This window comes from Trachinotus anak, unplaced genomic scaffold (genome assembly GCF_046630095.1).
Source record: "Trachinotus anak isolate AG129_WGS33_773 ecotype Australia unplaced genomic scaffold, CSIRO_AGI_Tana_v1 ptg000003l, whole genome shotgun sequence".
Lineage (NCBI taxonomy): Eukaryota > Metazoa > Chordata > Actinopteri > Carangiformes > Carangidae > Trachinotus > Trachinotus anak.
The window spans coordinates 9,504,917-9,523,850 of NW_027273854.1; the positions used below are offsets into that span (position 1 = coordinate 9,504,917).

The following is an 18,934-nucleotide window of genomic DNA, read 5'->3' on the forward strand; positions in this document are numbered from 1 at the left end:
CTCCTGTCGGTGGCACACAGCCCCGCTAATGACTAACATCCGCCTCCCTCAGGATTGCTTCTTTATCAGAGGCCAAGGTGTGAGCAAAACAATATCCAACTAACTCTGTTCTTCCGCTGTTTAATAGAGGAGGCATATTAGGTTTGTAATGACCAGCTTGAAGACATCACCAACACGCTGCACCAGCTTGCGTCCAAAAGAACGTATTAGCTATGATGTCAGGTGCTATTTCCATCATCTGAAATATTCATTTAAAGGTGAATCTACTGTTTGTTTTAAATCAAGTCAATTTGGCCACGGGGGCAGAACACACAAGGAAAGGAAATGAAAGCAATTGTTTTATAATGTTGCCACAAAACAGTATTTGACTGTTCTTATGTGTTAATGGATAAAGAACTGTCCCCAGGCACATTCATGCAAAACATAAAACTGAGTTAGAGGCAGGCAGTGGCTAGAAAATGTGACTTTATTTTAGAGATCTATTTGGACTAAATGTCAGGCCAGTTTACAACAAATAAGGCTTAAGTGAAGGGGAACACTGCTGTGTTTGTTTTCATTTAACTCATTGCTTGTCTCACAAAGATACATTAGCCTGTTTAGAGAGCCAGAGACATGCTACCGTGAACATAAAAGCCGCTCAGATTTAATGCGTTCTGTATTGTCTCTGTCTGAAATGTTACAGAAATCTGTTTTGGTCGTCTGCCGTTTCATGCGCCATTAAAACTGGCATAATGTTTCTGCAAATAAGGAGGAAAACACAGAAACGAGCTCATCCATCTATGATTCCTTAAAATGTCTTGTTTTGACTATTAACGCAGAAGAATGGAAAAAAACAGAGGCGGTCATCAGAGCTCAAATCAAAGAGCCATGGACAAGTTGGGTAGAGTAAGATAGTAGAGTACAGTAGATTTTGGGGCTGCTTATCAATAAATCTGTCTATAAGAAATCCATTTAATGACGTAAACATGCAAGTAGCCAATGTGAAATAAATGGAAAAATGTAGTTAGCTACATATCATATTTTCATATAATCACATACTATAGATTGTGATTGCTGGTGAAATATTTTTATTTTTCACCTTTTGCCAAAAATTGACCTTAGAAAAATATATTTTGTTTGATCATATTGTGGCTTTACGATCCTGCAGCTGTATACAGTGTATGTGTGTTGTAACAAGTGCGTCCCTGCTTTTAAAGACTCATCTTCGTGCACATAAAATAATGTTTGGACCCTTTTTATGGTCTTGTAAAGTTGCATGCTACACTGAATATTTGTTCGGAGGTCAACTAATTATGTTGACGATGAGCTGTATAAGTTGCTTCGAGTCCTACACATACAAGCATTAAACCACGTCATAGCTCATTTACTGCAAATGCTGCATACTTTACATGACTAATAGATATTTTCCAAAGCAGACTGTTTTAGATTAATGACAGTGCTTCTACACTTCAAGTCAGTGCTCACTTCTCATGGGAAATCCATCATTTATTTATTTGCCTTTTTTTTTTTTTTTTTTTTTTTTTTTCACTATTATGGTTGCAGCTGAAATGCTGACAAAAATGGAACTAATTTGAAAAGTCTTTCGAGCATTCAGATCTTTTGAAAAGCTCAGATGTGTAAGACTTGTGCAGGGATTTGGTTTCCATCCATGAGCTGAACTGCCAGAACATGAAATTCAAAACACATGCATTAGGGAATTGAACATTGCGAAAATTATGTACCTTTTGCAGTTTCAGTTGCTGTTCTCAAATGATACTGATGCTAGTGTTTCTCGCCATCGCTGAAGACTTACCCCAACAATGTATGCATTTTCTTCAATTAGTCTATGCAAGTTTGTTTTCACACTGGCATCCAGTTGAACACCTGCTGTCTGGAAGGGGACGCATACATCAGTCTAAAAAACGATGGGATGCTTTGGAAAATTGTTTGAAAGTTATGTAAAGATTTTTGCCAACAGCAGGGAGTAACTAATATGTAAAAACATATGCAATGAATGGTCAGTCCTCTCACTGCTTGCATACTAAAACTGTCGGAAATCCACATTTTTCTGGTAAAAAAAAAAAAAAAAAAAGACATTGTGCTATGTTTGAAGACAGAGCGCTGCAGCTTAACTTGCTATTGTAATGTAATGAATATTTGGCTACAGGAACATGGTTAAGGATCCAGGAGTTACTGCTGTCAAAACTCACTGAGCCTTATTCAACACTGGGTCAAGTTAATGTAGATGACTTTTACAGTCTGAGCTTGTGCTGATGATCCTTACCATATCCAGAGAAGTGTAATGCCAGTGTTTCCTGCGTCACAATACTAACATCATTTCCTGGTCAGAAGTGTTGATCGATCGCACTGATTTGAGGACACACTCATATGGGAAAGTGCTCTAACATTTGGGTAAGTGGTGAAAACAATGCATCCGCTCTGACCACACTGTCACCACAGGGGGAGAGAGCTGCCAGAGTACACAGTGATCAGAGCTGATGCCTCGGCATTCTCCAACGTAACTAGCCACTGGAACCAACTTGACAGCCTCCAACCTCAACACTTAGAGTAATGAGATCGTGCCCCATCGATTATCAAAAATAGCTCCCTGTTCAACAGTAAATTATTTTTTAATGCGCTCTGATTAACTAGCTGAAAGATGAAAAGTCATTGGTCAAGTGCCCATAATTTTCTCTTCCAGCAGCTGTCTTCAGAATATTATTATGACAATAAAAGCTGGATGCCAGTGTCGTTCATATGTACGAACATGTGTAAGATTAAATTTGTCAGGGTCATTAATCAGTTCAATTTAATTATTTTTTAACAGTTTAATTGTGCTATTAAAAAGCAGCTTTCTAATTTTCTATCACTGTATTCCACACAGTAAATCCAACCAATACTTCACGTGACAATTCGCCTCTGCATCTCAATGGGAATACAGCAATGCAAACCTAGTGTATTGTGATTTTCAGGTAATTATCATGCATAGTGCCTTGTCAAGACAGCCGAGGAAATTTATGTGATTTGTTGGAGTTTAACATGAATCTTTACATAATGGCATCCCCTGAAGAAAAACAAGACAGAATGAAAAAGCACAAGATGAACCTCCAGCAGTGACCTCCTTCAGAGGAGCTGCAGATCTGCATGAGTGAACTCTGCAGTTTTTCCACAAACTTCAGCCCAACCACGAGTGAAATTTAGAGCAAAACAAGTGAATTACAACATCAGATTTAATTCTCCACCCAGCTCTTTTCACTCCTTATTGTCGTAGTCATGCCTCTATTATGGGAAGGCTAAAGGTAACAGGGTTCAGTAATACTGACTCAGTGTCTGGCTATATCGGGTTGATAAGCATTACGATTACCTCGGACCACTAATAGCTTCTGTATGTCCAATGATGTTATTACGCACTGTGACAAATGCAAACCCACACAGTTCAGCCATAATTTTTGTTTTGTAACTTCACTTCCTGCTGCTGAGGCCAAAATGGACTGAAATTAAAGCAAAAACCAAATTGTTCTGACAGGGAAAGTGGACCTTGAACATTTGGATATGACGCAACATGTCTCCATCACTGCGCCTGTTGTTATTTTGGATGTAGGAGTCATGTCTGACCTTTCTAAGGAGGCTAGATGACAGAACCACAGTGGGCTAATATCCTTTGTTAGCATATACAAAACTATTTTTCATTCCCAAATGTTCCAGACTAATGGCCCAAGTGTTCCTCTCCCAGAATTTGTTTAATTCAGAGTTTTCACTGAGAGCAAAACCTGCTAGGTCCTGTTTATTTATTTATTTATTTATTTATATCTTAATCATTATCATTAGCAGCCATGGCAGTGGGCAGCAGCCTCTTGTTTTGGTCTCTCCTCAGCTGGCCACTGACTCTGAGTCTGCACTATAATTTTGCTGTCAGATTGAAGGAGCTTGTTACCTCTGCTTCGCAATTAGAGAAATTGTGATTCAAATAGTGAACACAAAGATAAATGTGCAAAGTTTGGACCGATTTCTGGTTTAGAGAATAGCATTTAAATTTGCATATAAAATAGCTGCATAACACCCACTGTGCTCAGATAAGTATAAAAAACCACTGATGTGTAGCAGGACAGAAAATAAAAAAAAAACAGCTGATGCTCCGGTCTGCCAGTCACAAGACTCACTATCATCCTTATATAATGTCTTTGTGACATCCTCCCCCTTGGCCTTCGCTCTTGTTTGTGTGAAGATCACTGTTCTGGCTGGCTGCAAAGGGCTGGAGGCAGGAGCACAGAGGGGATGAGGCATGTAGGCTTAAATCCACAGTCAAACCTCGAGAGAAAAACCTGGCTCCCATTCTCCATCCCACAAACTTTTCCATAATGTGAAACCATCGCTCATTCCCTCAGCCCTGTCATTGGTCCAGACCAAGGAGATCAACCCTGTTGCCACCCAGTGAGAAACAGGCAACAAAATATCTCAAGAGAGAGGAGGAGAGGCATATTGCTATTGTCAAGTGAAAAACCTGGGAACTGCAATTTTGGTTATTTTCCTGTTTAAATATAATGTAATGGATTTGGCTCCTCTGTTGCACACATTTGGTCTTACGAAGCCCATTTATAACACTTTGGACAAGTGGTATGGCAGCGCCTGCCCTATTAGGCCCTGAGAGTCTTCAGTTTTCAGCAAAACCTGTGGAGACCAAGTCTGTGCAAACTGGCAGAGGAGCACCTGCAGACATGGAGATTAAAAAGGCAAACAAAGATCATCTCTGACTGCAAAGACAGCGGATACACTTGGGTAACAAGGGAGAGGGTTATGAAGGGACAGGCCCAGTTCTTGCCTCTGGAAGTGACAATGGGAGTTGAACTCAGTTGAGCTTTGTTAATGTTGCTGTCCCTGACAAGCCTTCCTATCCCGCAGTTTACAGTGATAACGGCGGCAAATCAACAGTTCAAACTTCTTACAATTTTCTTAAACAGTGGGTCCTTTATTTATAACAAAATAGGTCCTTGATTTCAGACAGATGTAGACAAAAGCTGGCTTCTTATTTGTGGCAAGCAGTTTCGACCAATAGTAAAACACTGTAAAGGGATCTTGGCCATTTACATGACATCGTGCAAAAGGCTGAGGCTTAAAGGCTTTCTGCAGTGATGTAAATTTCATCATCAGTGGATGTACACAAGGCTCTGTGCAGACGTCACTGTACCCTTGTTGAGACTGTAGGTTGTGAACATGTAACGAAGCATGCATCCTCTAAGCAGAGTAGACAGTAGTATACTAAGAACTATGCGTCTGTTGTATCCGCAGCTGTCCGTGTGTGTCTGCAAGGGAGTACAATTGAGGCTTGATGCTAAAGTCAGCAAGTCAACTTAGTAAGTGCAAGATGTTCTGATGCTGTGTAAAAAGACAGAGGTTAGATATATGCTTTATTGGTTGTATTTTTAAGCATGTTCCAATTGTAATCCTGTAAGTGAAGGGGCTTTTAGGATGCGGAGCACCAAATGTTTATGGTAAATGCTATTTAGTTTTGACTGGAGTTACTGGAGTGACAGAGTGCCCATACCTGAGCAGGACAGAGCCACTACACTACGCCTCAGTAGCTTCAGCTTTCACAGCATGGGGAATACCAGGGAAATACTACACAGTAGATTATCTGGTTGCATTTTAACATAATCTATAGTATGAAATGCTGCTGGCCTTCAAGGTAACACTGTAGGAAGCCAGACATGCTATTTGTACCTTATGTTAGAGCAGACAAACAGAGTCTTCATCAATTCCTTATGCCTTTGCTCGTATTTCTGGTTTTGGAGAAGGTTAAAAAAAGGAGCACCATCTGAGTATTGCCCTTATGACAGACCCATAACAAACACTTCGAAATGCATAGAAACTGGTCTGCAGTTCCTAGTCAGGCTTCCTAAGCTATAATTTCAGGCGGAGGGTTAAGCTAATGGTCAGTTGTGAAGCCCATGAGAGAAAGAATCACAATTTAGAAGCATCCTAAACATAGCGAGGGAGATCGAAGAGCTATCACCCATCCTGTGAATAAGATGCAGCTTCTTAGGTGTAGAAGGAAAATTGAAGAGGACTCTGGTGAAGCCAGGCGCTGCAAAGGTGATCAGTGAAGTGACAGGGGGGAAGATGAAAGAATAGAGGAGAAGAGATTTCCTGTAGGAAATGGCTGCAGGAGGGGGCAGGTAGACGTCGCTCACCACTGGCCCACAGTAAAGTGATGCACCAATGCTCAACAATCTTCACACTAACCTGTCTGAAAATAGAAGTCACACATACTGTAGCTAGTTTGTGTTTGCAGTGCATTTACTTTCATTTTTGCGCCGCCGGGTACACAAGTGAATTAGATTGTGACAACATGAATCGGTGGGATGTTTGTCATCCCACTGGGTCTTATCACACACATGAGAATGTGGAAATGTAATGCAATTAAATTCATCTTTATTGCATCAAATGGTGAACAGCTTTGTGCCCGTGGTGTGGGATATGGACTTTAGGGACTGCTGAGGACAGGGACACGCTTTCAAATAAAGATTGATTTCTCTGCATGTGGTTTCCTTTAAAGGCTGCAGAGGAGTACAAAATGCAAATGGAAATGTTGGAGAATGGCCGGTTATATATGAATCTTTTTGTTCATTCACTCTGGGTTGAACATATATGTCAAAAGCTGCTTAAGGAGGCACATTACATTACCTTACCTAATCCTGATTCAAGGATGAAAATGAACATCTTCAATATATTAGCTGTTTCGAAGGCAGTTCAGCCAGACAAGTAAAATCACAAAAGCCAAACATCTCAGCTCAGTTTAATGGATTAATCCTGTCACATCCAATAGTCATAAGTTATTTTGGTGTTAACTTTCCGTTAAGAGGTAAGTATGTTATCAGTGTTTACTATTATAACAGTGGAACACCTTGTTAATGGTCCCGTCTCCACACCATGAAATTGGACGCTTGTCCTTTGCATGTTTTTCATCATACAGTTATCAACACTCTCTCTAGTCTTGTATTTGCACAGGCCATGTTTCTCTGTAAGAGGGAAATGTGCTCCGCTTGATAAGACCCTCACAGAGACTGAAACGCCTTCAGATGACTTCAAGGGAGTGGCTGTGTTGACATGAAGAAGAGCTGCAAAGCCCATTTGCTCATATACACAGTGAGCATCCTATCAGGCAAAAATCAAACATTAAAATATATTTTTTGTCTTTTGTTGAACTATGAACCCACAACATCTGGTGTAAGAATTATACTGATTTGACATCTCAAATCCTGTTTCTCTTGTCAGGACTGTTCCAAGATATTCAGCCTGTCAGTTCTCAGCCTCAAACCAAAGTTTGAGGTTACTTGCTCCTCTTTCCCACAAAGATAGAGAGAGAAATATTATGCCTGTTTATGTGTCTCTGTGTGTGTGTGTGTGTGTGTGTGTGTGTGTGTGTGTGTGCGTGTGCTTGTGTGTGCACGCATCATTAACATCATTAACCGTATCCCCAATGGATGTTTTCCAGCACAGTGGTCAGTCTGTATTCTACAGTGATAGAGTGCCTGATAAAGTGGAAACTACAAACACAAACCTGCGTCTGTGCTTCACTACAGAGTTAAACAGAACACGCGCTGAAAAAGAAGGTGGACGCAGACGTATGGTTCTTATATGGTGCATTATCTGTCATTACCCACCTGTGTCATCATGCTGCTCTCTCAGCGAGCTCCATGACAACCACTGATGATCACAGTCTCGCCATTAGATGACTTTTTGCGCAGGTTTAACAGGGTTATGTAACCTGTCCATCAACTATAGGCAACTTGAGAGTCCCACACTGTAACTGACAAAATCATATTATCTGTCAAAACAGCTGATTTACATATGTTCTTGCCCACACACATTCATCTCTGGTTGATATCTGTCTTTCAACAGGTTGGTCTACAGTATGAAAGTTGAGCTGTACTTTTACATCACAGACAGAGCATCCAAACCCTGAAGGCAGCTCTCATCGCTCAAATACTGACACTGATATAGACAGTAGGTCAACCAAAAATATCAGGTGTCTTTTAAGGCTGAGCATGATGGATTGTGCATCACTGTTTAAAAAAAAAAGAAAGAAAAAAAAAAGAAAAATAAAGTAAAATGAGGAAAAAAGAAACGTATCTAAAACCAAAACATCCTATCAGGGATCAACAGAGTTATCTTGACTATCTTAACTACTCAATATGTGGAAATTACATCTTCCACCTCAAAGTCTGCATCAATACAAAAAAAAAATACTCAGTATTTCTAAATGTGGGCACAGTATTTTTTCAGAGTAACACTGTCCCCCAGAGGGCAATGAGGGCCTAGTATTAAAAAGCTTAAGACTTGATGCTTTAAATTTGAAGACAGCTTCCATTTTCACACAACACTGGTTACAAGTTTATTAACCTTCTATTTGCTGACAGCCCATAGCTCACATATATCATGGTACAGTTTATATATATATATATATATATATGCATGAGTCACTTTCATGTTGTGTTATGGATGAAGAATCTGTAGCATGAAAATAGATTTTCTAAGACAGATGTCGGTGTGTGACTTCCTCTGGGTTCCTGTTATTAGTGGTATCTTGTTAGTGGTATCTGAGTAGCAGAGATAATGAAGCTGTCCAACATGGAAGACAAGTGAAATCATCAAGACCTTCCATGGCTACCTCACAGAGTCACTTCCTGACAACCACTGCACCAAAATGCTGCCTCAGCTATTTGAGGAATATGAATGTGGGGATTGTGTGTGGGATGAGACTGTTTAAAACAGAAGTTTAAAGATACAGCAACATTTACACAAGAAAAGTAGAAAGACTCGTGGTTTTGACTGGAAGGAGTCATGTAAAACATCACAGTGATGATGACATCCAGCAACTTTGCTGTTTCTGTTAGACAGGGAAACACGCACTGTAACAAGGACAAAAAAACAAAGACATGTCAAGCTGTGTAGTTCTCTCCACAGTCCATGAATAAACTATACATGCCAGAGTGAGGAGAAGTGAGGTAACCCCAACCGTGCTGCACAGCAATAGATAGACGCAGAGTGTGCAGAGGAATCACATGCCAATGCATATTGTACACAAACCCACACTTTAGAGTTCATCTGTCAGCATCACAGGACTGTGGCACCTGTACATAAAAGGAAAAGAAAAGGTGTCTTATTTTGGGAAAGCGACAGAGGCGAGTCACTTATTGCAAACACACTGGCCAGGAAGTGAGTGAGGATGTCGTCAGTCAGGCAGTCGATAGCCAGAACCAACTGTTTGGACTGGTCATAGAAGAAGAAAGCTGCAGGGACAAAATGAACACAGACCGCAAAACAGTCACGTAACAAGGTCTTCACCTGTCTGTCAGAAACCACTGCGCCTCTAGTAGAAGCCACTGTGGCTAACAGAAAACAGTTTTCCCATTCATTCTACAAAACAAACAGCAGAATTGAGAATATGTGAAGTGAAACACTGTCAATGCGAAAAAAGGTTTGTGCTCTTCAATCTAAGCTCCTCGTGTAGTAACAGACGCCTGCACACTGACTGAAAAACGTGGTTTTTCAAATGAAAGGCATCAAGTTTTGCTGACAGTGCCATTATGATTGAAATGCTCACTTGACTTTCGCATTTCTCACACTTCCTCACCTTTTGTATATGTTATAAACTGATCGCTTTTTTACTCTGAGGTGCGTCTTAAAGTTGTTGTTGTGTGAGCATTTCGCCAATGTGATGGAACATTTGAAAGAAAGCACCTTCAGCTTTAATGTGAAGCCGTCATTTATGGATCTCACTGTCCTTTCAAGCACGTAACAGTCCGTCCCGCGCATGAGCGTAAGTGGTGGGAAAAACATCTCACAGTGTGATGAGAGGACATGTTCCCATTTTTCAAATATACTTACTTCCTCCTAAGCTCCTGATGTGATTCTGCACAGACGAGAGATGAAAGATTAATTGTCTGGATGAGTAACCCTCATGGTGATTATCTTGCGTTTGAATTCATCGCAAATTGGCCTATCAAACCTGAATGGTGTGCATAAAAATGTATATGCCTGCCTTCTTTGGTTAGTGAAGTCAAATCTAAATCTAAGTGTTTTTAAAAAAAGAGAGAACTACTATCATTACAAAAAAGAAAGAATTACTTTTTCAGCAAGGTTACAACAGTCCTGTTGATTTATTTATGATTTCAGTAGTGAAAAAACTGTTTTTACATCAGTTTTTAAGGCAGATTTAAGCCTTCCACAGCAGACTACTGTGTGCACCCCAGCAACAGTCCTGTAGGTTGCGATTTTTTTGTACCCTTCGGGTAGGTATCATGAAATAAATGTACAAAGTAAAGGTCCAAAAAAAATCTCCATCTTTGTCTAAAAAAATCTCCATCTTTCCACCAAACTCATTGGACATTCACCAGGATAAAACCCAGCTGGAGCAAAAACATTAACAAACAAGTAAAAATATAAAAACTCAGATGGCAAATACTGTCAAAATGTGTAACTCACACACCTCCAAAAGCAGCCAGCAGGACTCTCTAGAAGAGAGGGATGAGTCCTTTGTTCCTTCTGTTCATCTTGTCCCTGACAGTCTCATGAATGGCAAATTGTGACAGAGAAGATGTTGTCTAGGGGGAAGAAAAAAAACAAAAAAAAAACAATGTTATGTCAGAAAGGTGAAGCGTGAGAATGTACAGTGAGTGAATAATTTAATGTGTGCGTGTGTGTGTAGTTTTCCACCTGCCAGCAGAGGGATGCACTGTGGAGAGCCAGATAACCTCTCCACCACGCTGACAATCGTCACCCTCCTCAGCCCCCTGCTGTGACTGGAAGTGCACCTGGAAGTGAGCACATGAAAGCAGCAAAGCAACTACTACTGCACCTGCACACGTGTCCTGTCTTAAGGCAATGAAACTGGCTCAAATACGAATCTAAAATGATAGCTCACAACTCCGGTGATAATGTCAGCAGCCTGTTTTAAACATTAACACAAACATGCAGTCAGAGAGCTGAATTAAAGGAAATCAATTCAGTAGCTGGGTAAGACTGGGAGGGAATACAAAATTGAACCAGTGGACTTGTGGTAAAAATGCTTCTGTCATTTTATGAACTTTAAAGTGTCCAAACAAGCGTATCGATTGTCATAATGAAGGAAATTCAGACACAACACTGCCAGTGATGAGTCTACTTATTGAAATTTTAGGAGATTGGATAAACTGAACCGTTGCTATAAAGCAGCGAGCTATTCTCAAAGCCAGCATCATCAGGAAAAGAGAGGGTAATAAAACTTAAGAGAATATAATTTCATTAACGTTTCCCACAATGTGATCCAGAGGCATGTAAAAAGCACCCCAGACAGGTCAATGAGGCCTAAGTGGATCATTTTCCTAATTTCCTAAAAGAAAAATTGTGCTGTAAGTGGTGGTTAAATTGAAAATTAAACAAGCTTTATCTTTGACCTTAATTAAATCCAGTGGAGGTGTTAAACAGGCAGCTGTGGAGGAGGAGGTGACTCCACCAAAATAGTGTTGTTGCTGAAACAAAGTCAGTAGGAAAAGGCAAAGTGTCGGCTTCTCAAAGTGTCTCTGGGACAACTTTGTCTGAGGCTTCTCTCTTCGTCCTTTTCCTTCAGGGCTGCTGCTGATTGATGGCCACTGTTCCTCTTAAATGCACAACAGTCAAATGTAAATCTGAATTTTTGTTCATTATAACCAGCTGGACATTTTGTATAACCATATGGCTGAGCCAGTTCAGCTACAGGAAGTGACTAATGTAAAAAATAGTAAGTCAGCTTGACGGCTGCTATAGTTACAGATACAGCTAACGCAGATCAGAGGTCACAAGGTCACAAGGTCAGAAATGTCTTCACAGTCTATACTGGTGTTAATAAGTTAATTTCTTTATGCTTTTCTTCTAGTTTCTAAAGCAAAAGTTTTTCTGTTTTGGTTCTTAGTTGAGACGTGATTTTAAATGAGTGGTATGAGTGGGCAGCCAGGCACTGCAATGTGTGTGCTGACAGCAACTGAACACCTGCTCAGAGTCATGAGAAAACGCTCTGTACTGCACACACGGAAACAACAGCCATTGATTATTATTACTATTATGAACACTCGTTTGGCAGTTTGCTTGTTGAAGTTGATTCAACTTTATGATCATTTTTGGAGGCTGCAGTTTGTGGATATGTTGAACTGTATTGCATCATACAGAGAGGTGTTTCGGTTATTTATCCTACTACACTTACTGTACGGTATGAATGGACAAGATCAGATTCCAAATGATAAGAAATAACCACAATACATATCCATCCATACTGGATAGTTACATTGTGGTTGGTGATTTGTAGTCTGTGTTTACTTTAAGTTCTGAATTCTGCCCAGAATAATGAGTCTGAAAACTGAGTTGCCTAATTTGATATATTTGTGTCTCAGTTATTTATGTATGGTTAAAAATTAAATATATGACTTCATTTTATTTATTGTGTCTTCCTCCAGTGATACAGGTAACCATCTCACAAACCAGCTTTGCTCACTGATGGGAAACTGGATGATTAGCCAGTCACAAAGTTTTTACAGTCACTTGTGTGCGAAGCTCTCTCCTTGTGTTTTTTGTTTTTTTTTTTTTTTGCAAAGTGAAACAGATGAAGGGAAAAGCCTTTTAAAAAAAAAAAAAAAAAAATCCTTTTCACTGTAGTAAAAGCACAGGTGGAAATAATAAACTCCTCTAACAAGTGATGTCCACACTCCCCCTGGTGTCCATGATGGTACATTTCTCCTCCTCCTCATGCAAAATATTAAATTCAATTTTCATTTTCCTAAGACGCTTACTTTTTACAGAGCATTTCTATTTTTTTTTTAATGCCGTTTCTCTTTAAAATTACATTTTTGATTCTAATGTTTTTCCACTTCTTTTTGCATTTTAGGGCCATTTTTGATGATTCAGATTTTGCATTTCAATTTTTTGAACCTGTGCATTTCCATTTGTGTTGTCCATTTCTCATGTGATTTTTTTCTTTTTTTTTTCATTTTGCGGTTCATATACTGGTTTTTCAATATCAAAATTTGTTTTACTATTCCTTTTTTACTGAATACACATGTTCACTTTAATCCTTGTATTTCATCCACGAATGCTTTTCTGGGTAATTAATCCTCCCTGTAGGACACCTTACAACAAAGCACTTTGACAAGCTCCTCAGTGTGCTTTCCAGTGTCTATGAGTTAGACACTGGAAAGCACACTGAGGAGCTTGTCAAAGGAGCTTGGTCTGAAACTTCTCCTGGTTTCAGCTGCCAAGGCCTCTCGAGGGATTTGACTGAAGTGCGTTCCACACATCTATCGTTGGTTTCAATTCAGCATGACAGTTTTGCTGCAAGTCATCTCCTCCTCACTCCCATCCATCCAACCATCATCCTACACTCTCTCAGGCGCCTTGCGATTTAGGCAAAAAAACAGCAATGTAGCCTCAGAAAGTGAACGGCAGTGTGTAGGATGCTACGAGTGATGCGCTGCTTTTTAAAAATCTTCTTGTGGTCTTCTTGTGGCACAGAATCTCTAACAGTTTTTGTTGCTTTAATAATCAAAGACAGGTTGAGGTTCATATTTACTGACAATTAAAGCAACAGTAAATGCAGCAGCCTAATGCTTACAATAGACACTGTTTGGACTAAATATGTGTTTCCAACACTGATCCCCTGATTATCCCAGTGAATAAGGTCTTGCACCTTGAGGTAACCTCTTTAAAAAGTAATATAGGGACCATTATGTAGCGGCAAAGATAAGCTGATTGCATCGTCTCTGAACGTAGGTGTAGTCTATGTGGGTGGATGAATTGGTGTCTTTCTTACCCATGTAAAATGAGCCCTGGATTTATTCTAAATCTATTCTGATATAGGCCACCCATGAAACCCGACCCATAAGGTGTCTTTGTGGACCTGGTAAGTATTTAATCCTATTAGCCTTCCTAATAAAATAGGAAACACAACACCCTACTGGTGCCACAGAAAAGGCAAAGAGGGAAAGCATGCAGGACTGTACGTCTCAATCAATACACCTTAGGCCACAGATTTCACCTGTGACCTACTGAGCTACTGAAAGTGGATTCAAAAAATAGTTTTTTTTTCTGATGATGAGTAGTAGTGCTCTCCTAGAGAGCTGACATTTTTACAGGCCACAGCAGGAAAAGCACAGGTGTCAAAAATAAAATAAGTGATGTCTGAATGTCAGGACTCCGGTGCTGCTCATGCTGACTCACTGTCACAACTTACTGGGACACAAAGACTTTCAGTTTATGATGGACTCAGGTGGATCTTTGAGGTCAGTGACTTCAGATTTCCACCAGGTGACCATATGTCGTCAAAAAACACTGACACCAGGATAAAACAACTGGAGCTTCATGTCAGCCATCCTGTCTTCAAAATATTAACTGAACTGGCTACTAGTGTATAATGTTGAGGGTTTGAGATGAGCTGGGTTCACTTCAAATTTGAATTTACTTTATACTTTTAAAACTGTTGGTTTTTCAGTTTAGTCTAACTACAAATGACACTGTACATTTCCAAAGGATAAATTATAAATATTAGAGATTTGCATAATTATGACTCATCTTCAAGTTTACACAGGAACAACATGTGGTTGAAACTGCCACTCTCATCCTGTCTAAGGTCAATAAAAGAGATCTTGTGAACTCTAGTGGTCAGCAGCAGTAAAACAGCATGCAATCCACTGTAGATAAGAATACTCACTTCTTCCTTATTCATTTACAATATACAAATGCACGGTGTCTTTAAAGCAACACAACACACACTCATCTTTCAGTTTCATTCTTATAAGTTTTAAAGTTTGCATATCCAATATTTTGCATAAAATCAACCATGAGATCAACGTAAGAACACATAAGAGAAGGAAAATATGGAGATTTCAACTTTAATCACATTATTAACAATGCTATGAGCAATGTAAGGACTCAGCCCTGCCACCCCCTCAACTAGATACAGTATCTGGTGTTCGTCAACATACAGAATGGTGACCATGTCCCTACGGCATAATGTTTCCTTCTGTGAAAAGTTAAACACACACACACAGAATGATCAACTGACTTACTTGGCACACAGGCCAGTATTTCTGTAGCCTGTTTGCTACACGAGTATCAGAAAGATACATGGACGAGCAAACAGCGGGGCGGCCATTTGTGGAGGCTGTGCGCCTGGAAAGTTCAGTCTGAGTGGTACCGCCCCACCTGACGCTGTTATGAGACAGTATTCATGTCAGAAGGCATTTCTTTCCTTTTTTCCAAGGATCCTCTCTTCTTTGTTGTGTAAAAAAAAAAAAAAAAAAAGAAATAATAGAATGAAGGACGAAGTGCATGAGCAGCAGAAATGGTGGAGAACAGGTGGGCACATGGATCTACTCTAACACCACGGTGCCGCCTGCTGCCTCCAGAGCCGCTTTTAGTTTCTCTGCCTCTTCTTTGGCTACGTTAGCCCGGATTTCCTGGGGAAGAGACTCCACTAGTTTCTTAGCCTGGTTTAGGAAGGATAGAGAAAAAAAACCAATTTAGTTACATTACAGGAGCTGGTGTAATCAGTCAGTCTGCAACGCTGGCACTGAAACACACATTCTTGAAGGCACCGACATTAGTTGAAGTGAGTCTGCTCTTAAACATTTCATTGTAAACTCCAGAAGCAGGATGTCAGCGATCGTGTCTGAATTATGAAGCAGCACTAACAAATGAACTGCAACAGCGTGTTTCAGTGAAGATAACACCACCAATGCATTGAGTTTCCTTATAAAATCTTTTTTTTTTTTTTTTTTTTTTTTAAAAAGCTGATTCTCAAATATTTTAAATCCTGCATTCTTCACATCTACCTTTGCTAATTTGACACCAAATCTCAATCAGCAGAACAGCATGAACACAGTGGCAGGAATGTATATTTTATGAAAAACATTGCCCTTCAGCATCACTAGTGGTCAAAACCTCTACGGGGTACTTTTAAATGACTCCGATCAGGACTGAACACTGATGATGAGACGTACCTGCACCAGATTCAAGCCTTGGATACAGTTCTTCACTTCCTTTATAAGTTTGACTTTTTCTGCTGCCTTTAATTCTGTCAATTTTACTGTGAAGTGAGTTTTCTCTTTCTTGACTGGTGCCTCCTCCTCTTCTTGGGCCTATTTTCACACAGGGGAAAAAAGTTAGGTATTTATTTGTGCACTTCCAACTAACCATTAGCTGCTATTCTATAAGCAGCCTTGACACTTTGGCATGAAAATGATGATGCGTCAGAGAAACGTTGATTTGACTTTTCCAGTCAGTTTTTTAATTTGTAGCTTGTGGTTTGGAAGTAGATAATGTTATATTGCATGATGTTCCCATTTTACTGTCCAGCCTCTGTGGGTTAATTCTCACCTGAGCTGCAGGTACACCTGATGCTGCCATTGCCCCCATTGGCATCATTCCAACATCCTGAATATTCAGAGTTTTCTACAATCCAAAGACAAAGACATAATCACTCAATGTGACAAAACGGGTGGATCACAACAGCCTGTCTGACAAAGCGCACCGTGGTTTAATCTCAGTATTTAAAGTGTTGCACAAACCTTGAGGAGCTCATTCAGGTCTGACACCTCTAACAACGTGAGGCTGGCTATGTCACTGACGAGCTGCTGGATTTTGGGGGAATACTGCTTGGGTGCTCCATCTAACGGAGGGGTGGCAATGGCATCTGAATGAGGGGCTGGACTGGTCTTCAGAAGTCTGAGGGCACACAGGGCTGGTGTCTGCCGCTGAAGCTGTTGCCTGGAAAATGAAAATAGATTAATTAAATTACTGACTATGTCTGGTTTTTTAGTGTTTGCAGATTCACGCTGAGAACATCTGCAGGTCACATCTGGCACATCAGAATACATCCTACCTGTGTTTTTACTGATCTGTGTCTGATGAGTTCTCAGCCTTACGGGTAGATAAGAGGTTTTCGCTTTGGGTGAAGCCTTCCAAAGCTTGTCTGGCATCCAAATGTGTGGGAGGTGTCTCATGTCTGACTTACACTTCAGAACTTGGTTGAGGAGTGTATTTACATTTATGGCGCTACTGATAACTTTAACTGACTGGATCATAATAGATTCACACCTTTAACCAACGCAGGCCAAATGTAATAATCCCAACCGTTTTGACTTGTTATTAGTGGCCACAGCTTTGCTCGGTGTACAGCGGTGCACAAACAAAGTAGGAGATGGAGGTCGCGCTTATTTAACCAGTAAAAACATGCACTTCAAGTGACTCAGATGTGACCTTGGCTGTCAGAAGCAGAGGTGCTTATTTGGGGGAGGGTATCCAACAGCTACTGCCATTTGTGTTTTTCTTACAAAATACAAGCGAAGAACAAGGACAAAATGTTCCACAACACAACCGTGACTGGGTCGTGGTATTGAAATTTAAGCCTGTGAGGGAGCTTTAACTAGGGGGTGCACTTACCGAGCTAACGTTAGCTAACCTACAGAGCACGCAACCGTAAAACGCGAAACTTGTTTTCAACTGCAGAAAAAAAAAAAACACACTTTCTGTAATAACACAAGCAAACCGTCCGTTTAACCACCAGAATCGCCCGCAGCAGGCAGCGGCTGTCTGCCCTTGAAGAAGCAGACAGTCGGACACTGATGCACCGTTACCGCTGCCCCCGGTGTTACATGACTGACTGATGCCCGCTCAGAGGACGTTACGTACCGGTGTGTGGTCGCCGCAGCCCGCAGTGCGGTCCGGAGGCAGCGTCTGGTGCAGTACATGTTTAACGTGAGCTGAAGCCGTTTATCCCGGTGTCCCTCTAAAAACAAGCCAAGTTTATCGCAGCCAGGTCTCCTTCCAGCCCCTCTGCCTCAAAAGCACATGGCGCCTGACCTACCCACAATGCCTTGCGTGAACCGTGAGAGAAGCTACGGGGGCCAGTGAGGGACACGCAAAATGAAAAAACTACAGCAAAGGTTCTTTACAGTACTTTTCAATTGTCCCCCGAATACAGTAAATAAATGATAAATAAATGATCCTGTTACACAACTTAAATGCTGTAACTTTAACCTCATTAGATTTATTCTAATAGATAACCAAATAATTAACCACTGATATATTATTTGATGCGATATGGGTAAATTATGATCTGATTGTGCTTAAAGTGATGGAGTATCAGTTACAACATGAAGCTGAAATTCAATTGAAATGAAGTACAATAGCCACTCCAGCGACAGCCTGTTCTCACTGATGGTGTATGCCAAGCAATACATGAGTACTCTGCAGTCCTCTGTTTCAATTAATACAATCAAATATAAAATCTGGATAAACTCAAACACAACAGCCTTGCACAGCGAACAAATAAAACACAAACAAACAAAAGATGGAGGGTGGTAAGTCATTTTTTCATGTTGACATGAATAGAAGGGATTTTTTAAAAAAAGAGATGGGTATTTTAAAGATAACAATGAAGTGAAAAGATCTAATAGTGAGTGGCAAACCATAACAAAATGGAAACAATAAAAAATGGAAACAGTGGAATCAGCTTGATTTTAACTGGGTGTGTGGAATGGAGCGCAGTGATTGGTCAACAGACCTGAGGGGTCTGGAGGTGGTATAAGTCTCCTTGCTGCAGGGGTAGTATTTACTTATTTTAGGATCCAGTGTTCTGGATATCTTGTGTATCTGTCATAAGAAATTATTTTTGTGTTCAAATAAAAACCATAGAAGTGAATACATTTTTTTCTATTTTACAAGTTTTATTTTTGACATCACTGTGATGCCGCTTCTCTCCATCTGTCCATTACTACTCACAGTCACAGAGAGCCTAGGTATGATACAATCCCATGCAACATAACACCACACATTATGGGGATGATTATCATGTTGATTTGTCTTAGTATTAAGTGCGGCAGTTGCTCCATTTTATTCAGACACAACTGTATTGTCTGACTTGAACTGATCTCTGTCTGTCTGTTTTCCT

The 18,934-nt window shown here is 40.3% G+C and overlaps 1 protein-coding gene across 1 annotated transcript; it reads right to left on the bottom strand.

The window, feature by feature from the left end:
- Positions 1-14,857: 14,857 nt before the first annotated feature.
- Positions 14,858-17,863, bottom strand: mrpl12 (mitochondrial ribosomal protein L12). Its single transcript, XM_071472921.1, has 5 exons — positions 17,674-17,863; positions 16,551-16,749; positions 16,360-16,434; positions 15,984-16,121; positions 14,858-15,470 (listed from the first exon to the last, which is right to left on the bottom strand). Exons 1-5 carry the CDS (start codon positions 17,730-17,732, stop codon positions 15,354-15,356), a joined length of 588 nt encoding a protein of 195 aa, XP_071329022.1. The 5' UTR covers positions 17,733-17,863; the 3' UTR covers positions 14,858-15,353.
- Between the last annotated feature and the right edge of the window lie 1,071 nt (positions 17,864-18,934).

Excerpts from the sequence above, each read along its gene's own strand:
- mrpl12 (XM_071472921.1), bottom strand. The coding sequence starts at position 17,732 with ATGTACTGCACCAGACGCTGCCTCCGGACCGCACTGCGGGCTGCGGCG. Across the intron at positions 16,435-16,550 it reads ACCTGAATGAGCTCCTCAAG|AAAACTCTGAATATTCAGGA; the intron begins GTTTGTGCAACA and ends TTTGGATTGTAG. Across the intron at positions 15,471-15,983 it reads AAGGCTTGAATCTGGTGCAG|GCTAAGAAACTAGTGGAGTC; the intron begins GTACGTCTCATC and ends TTCCTAAACCAG.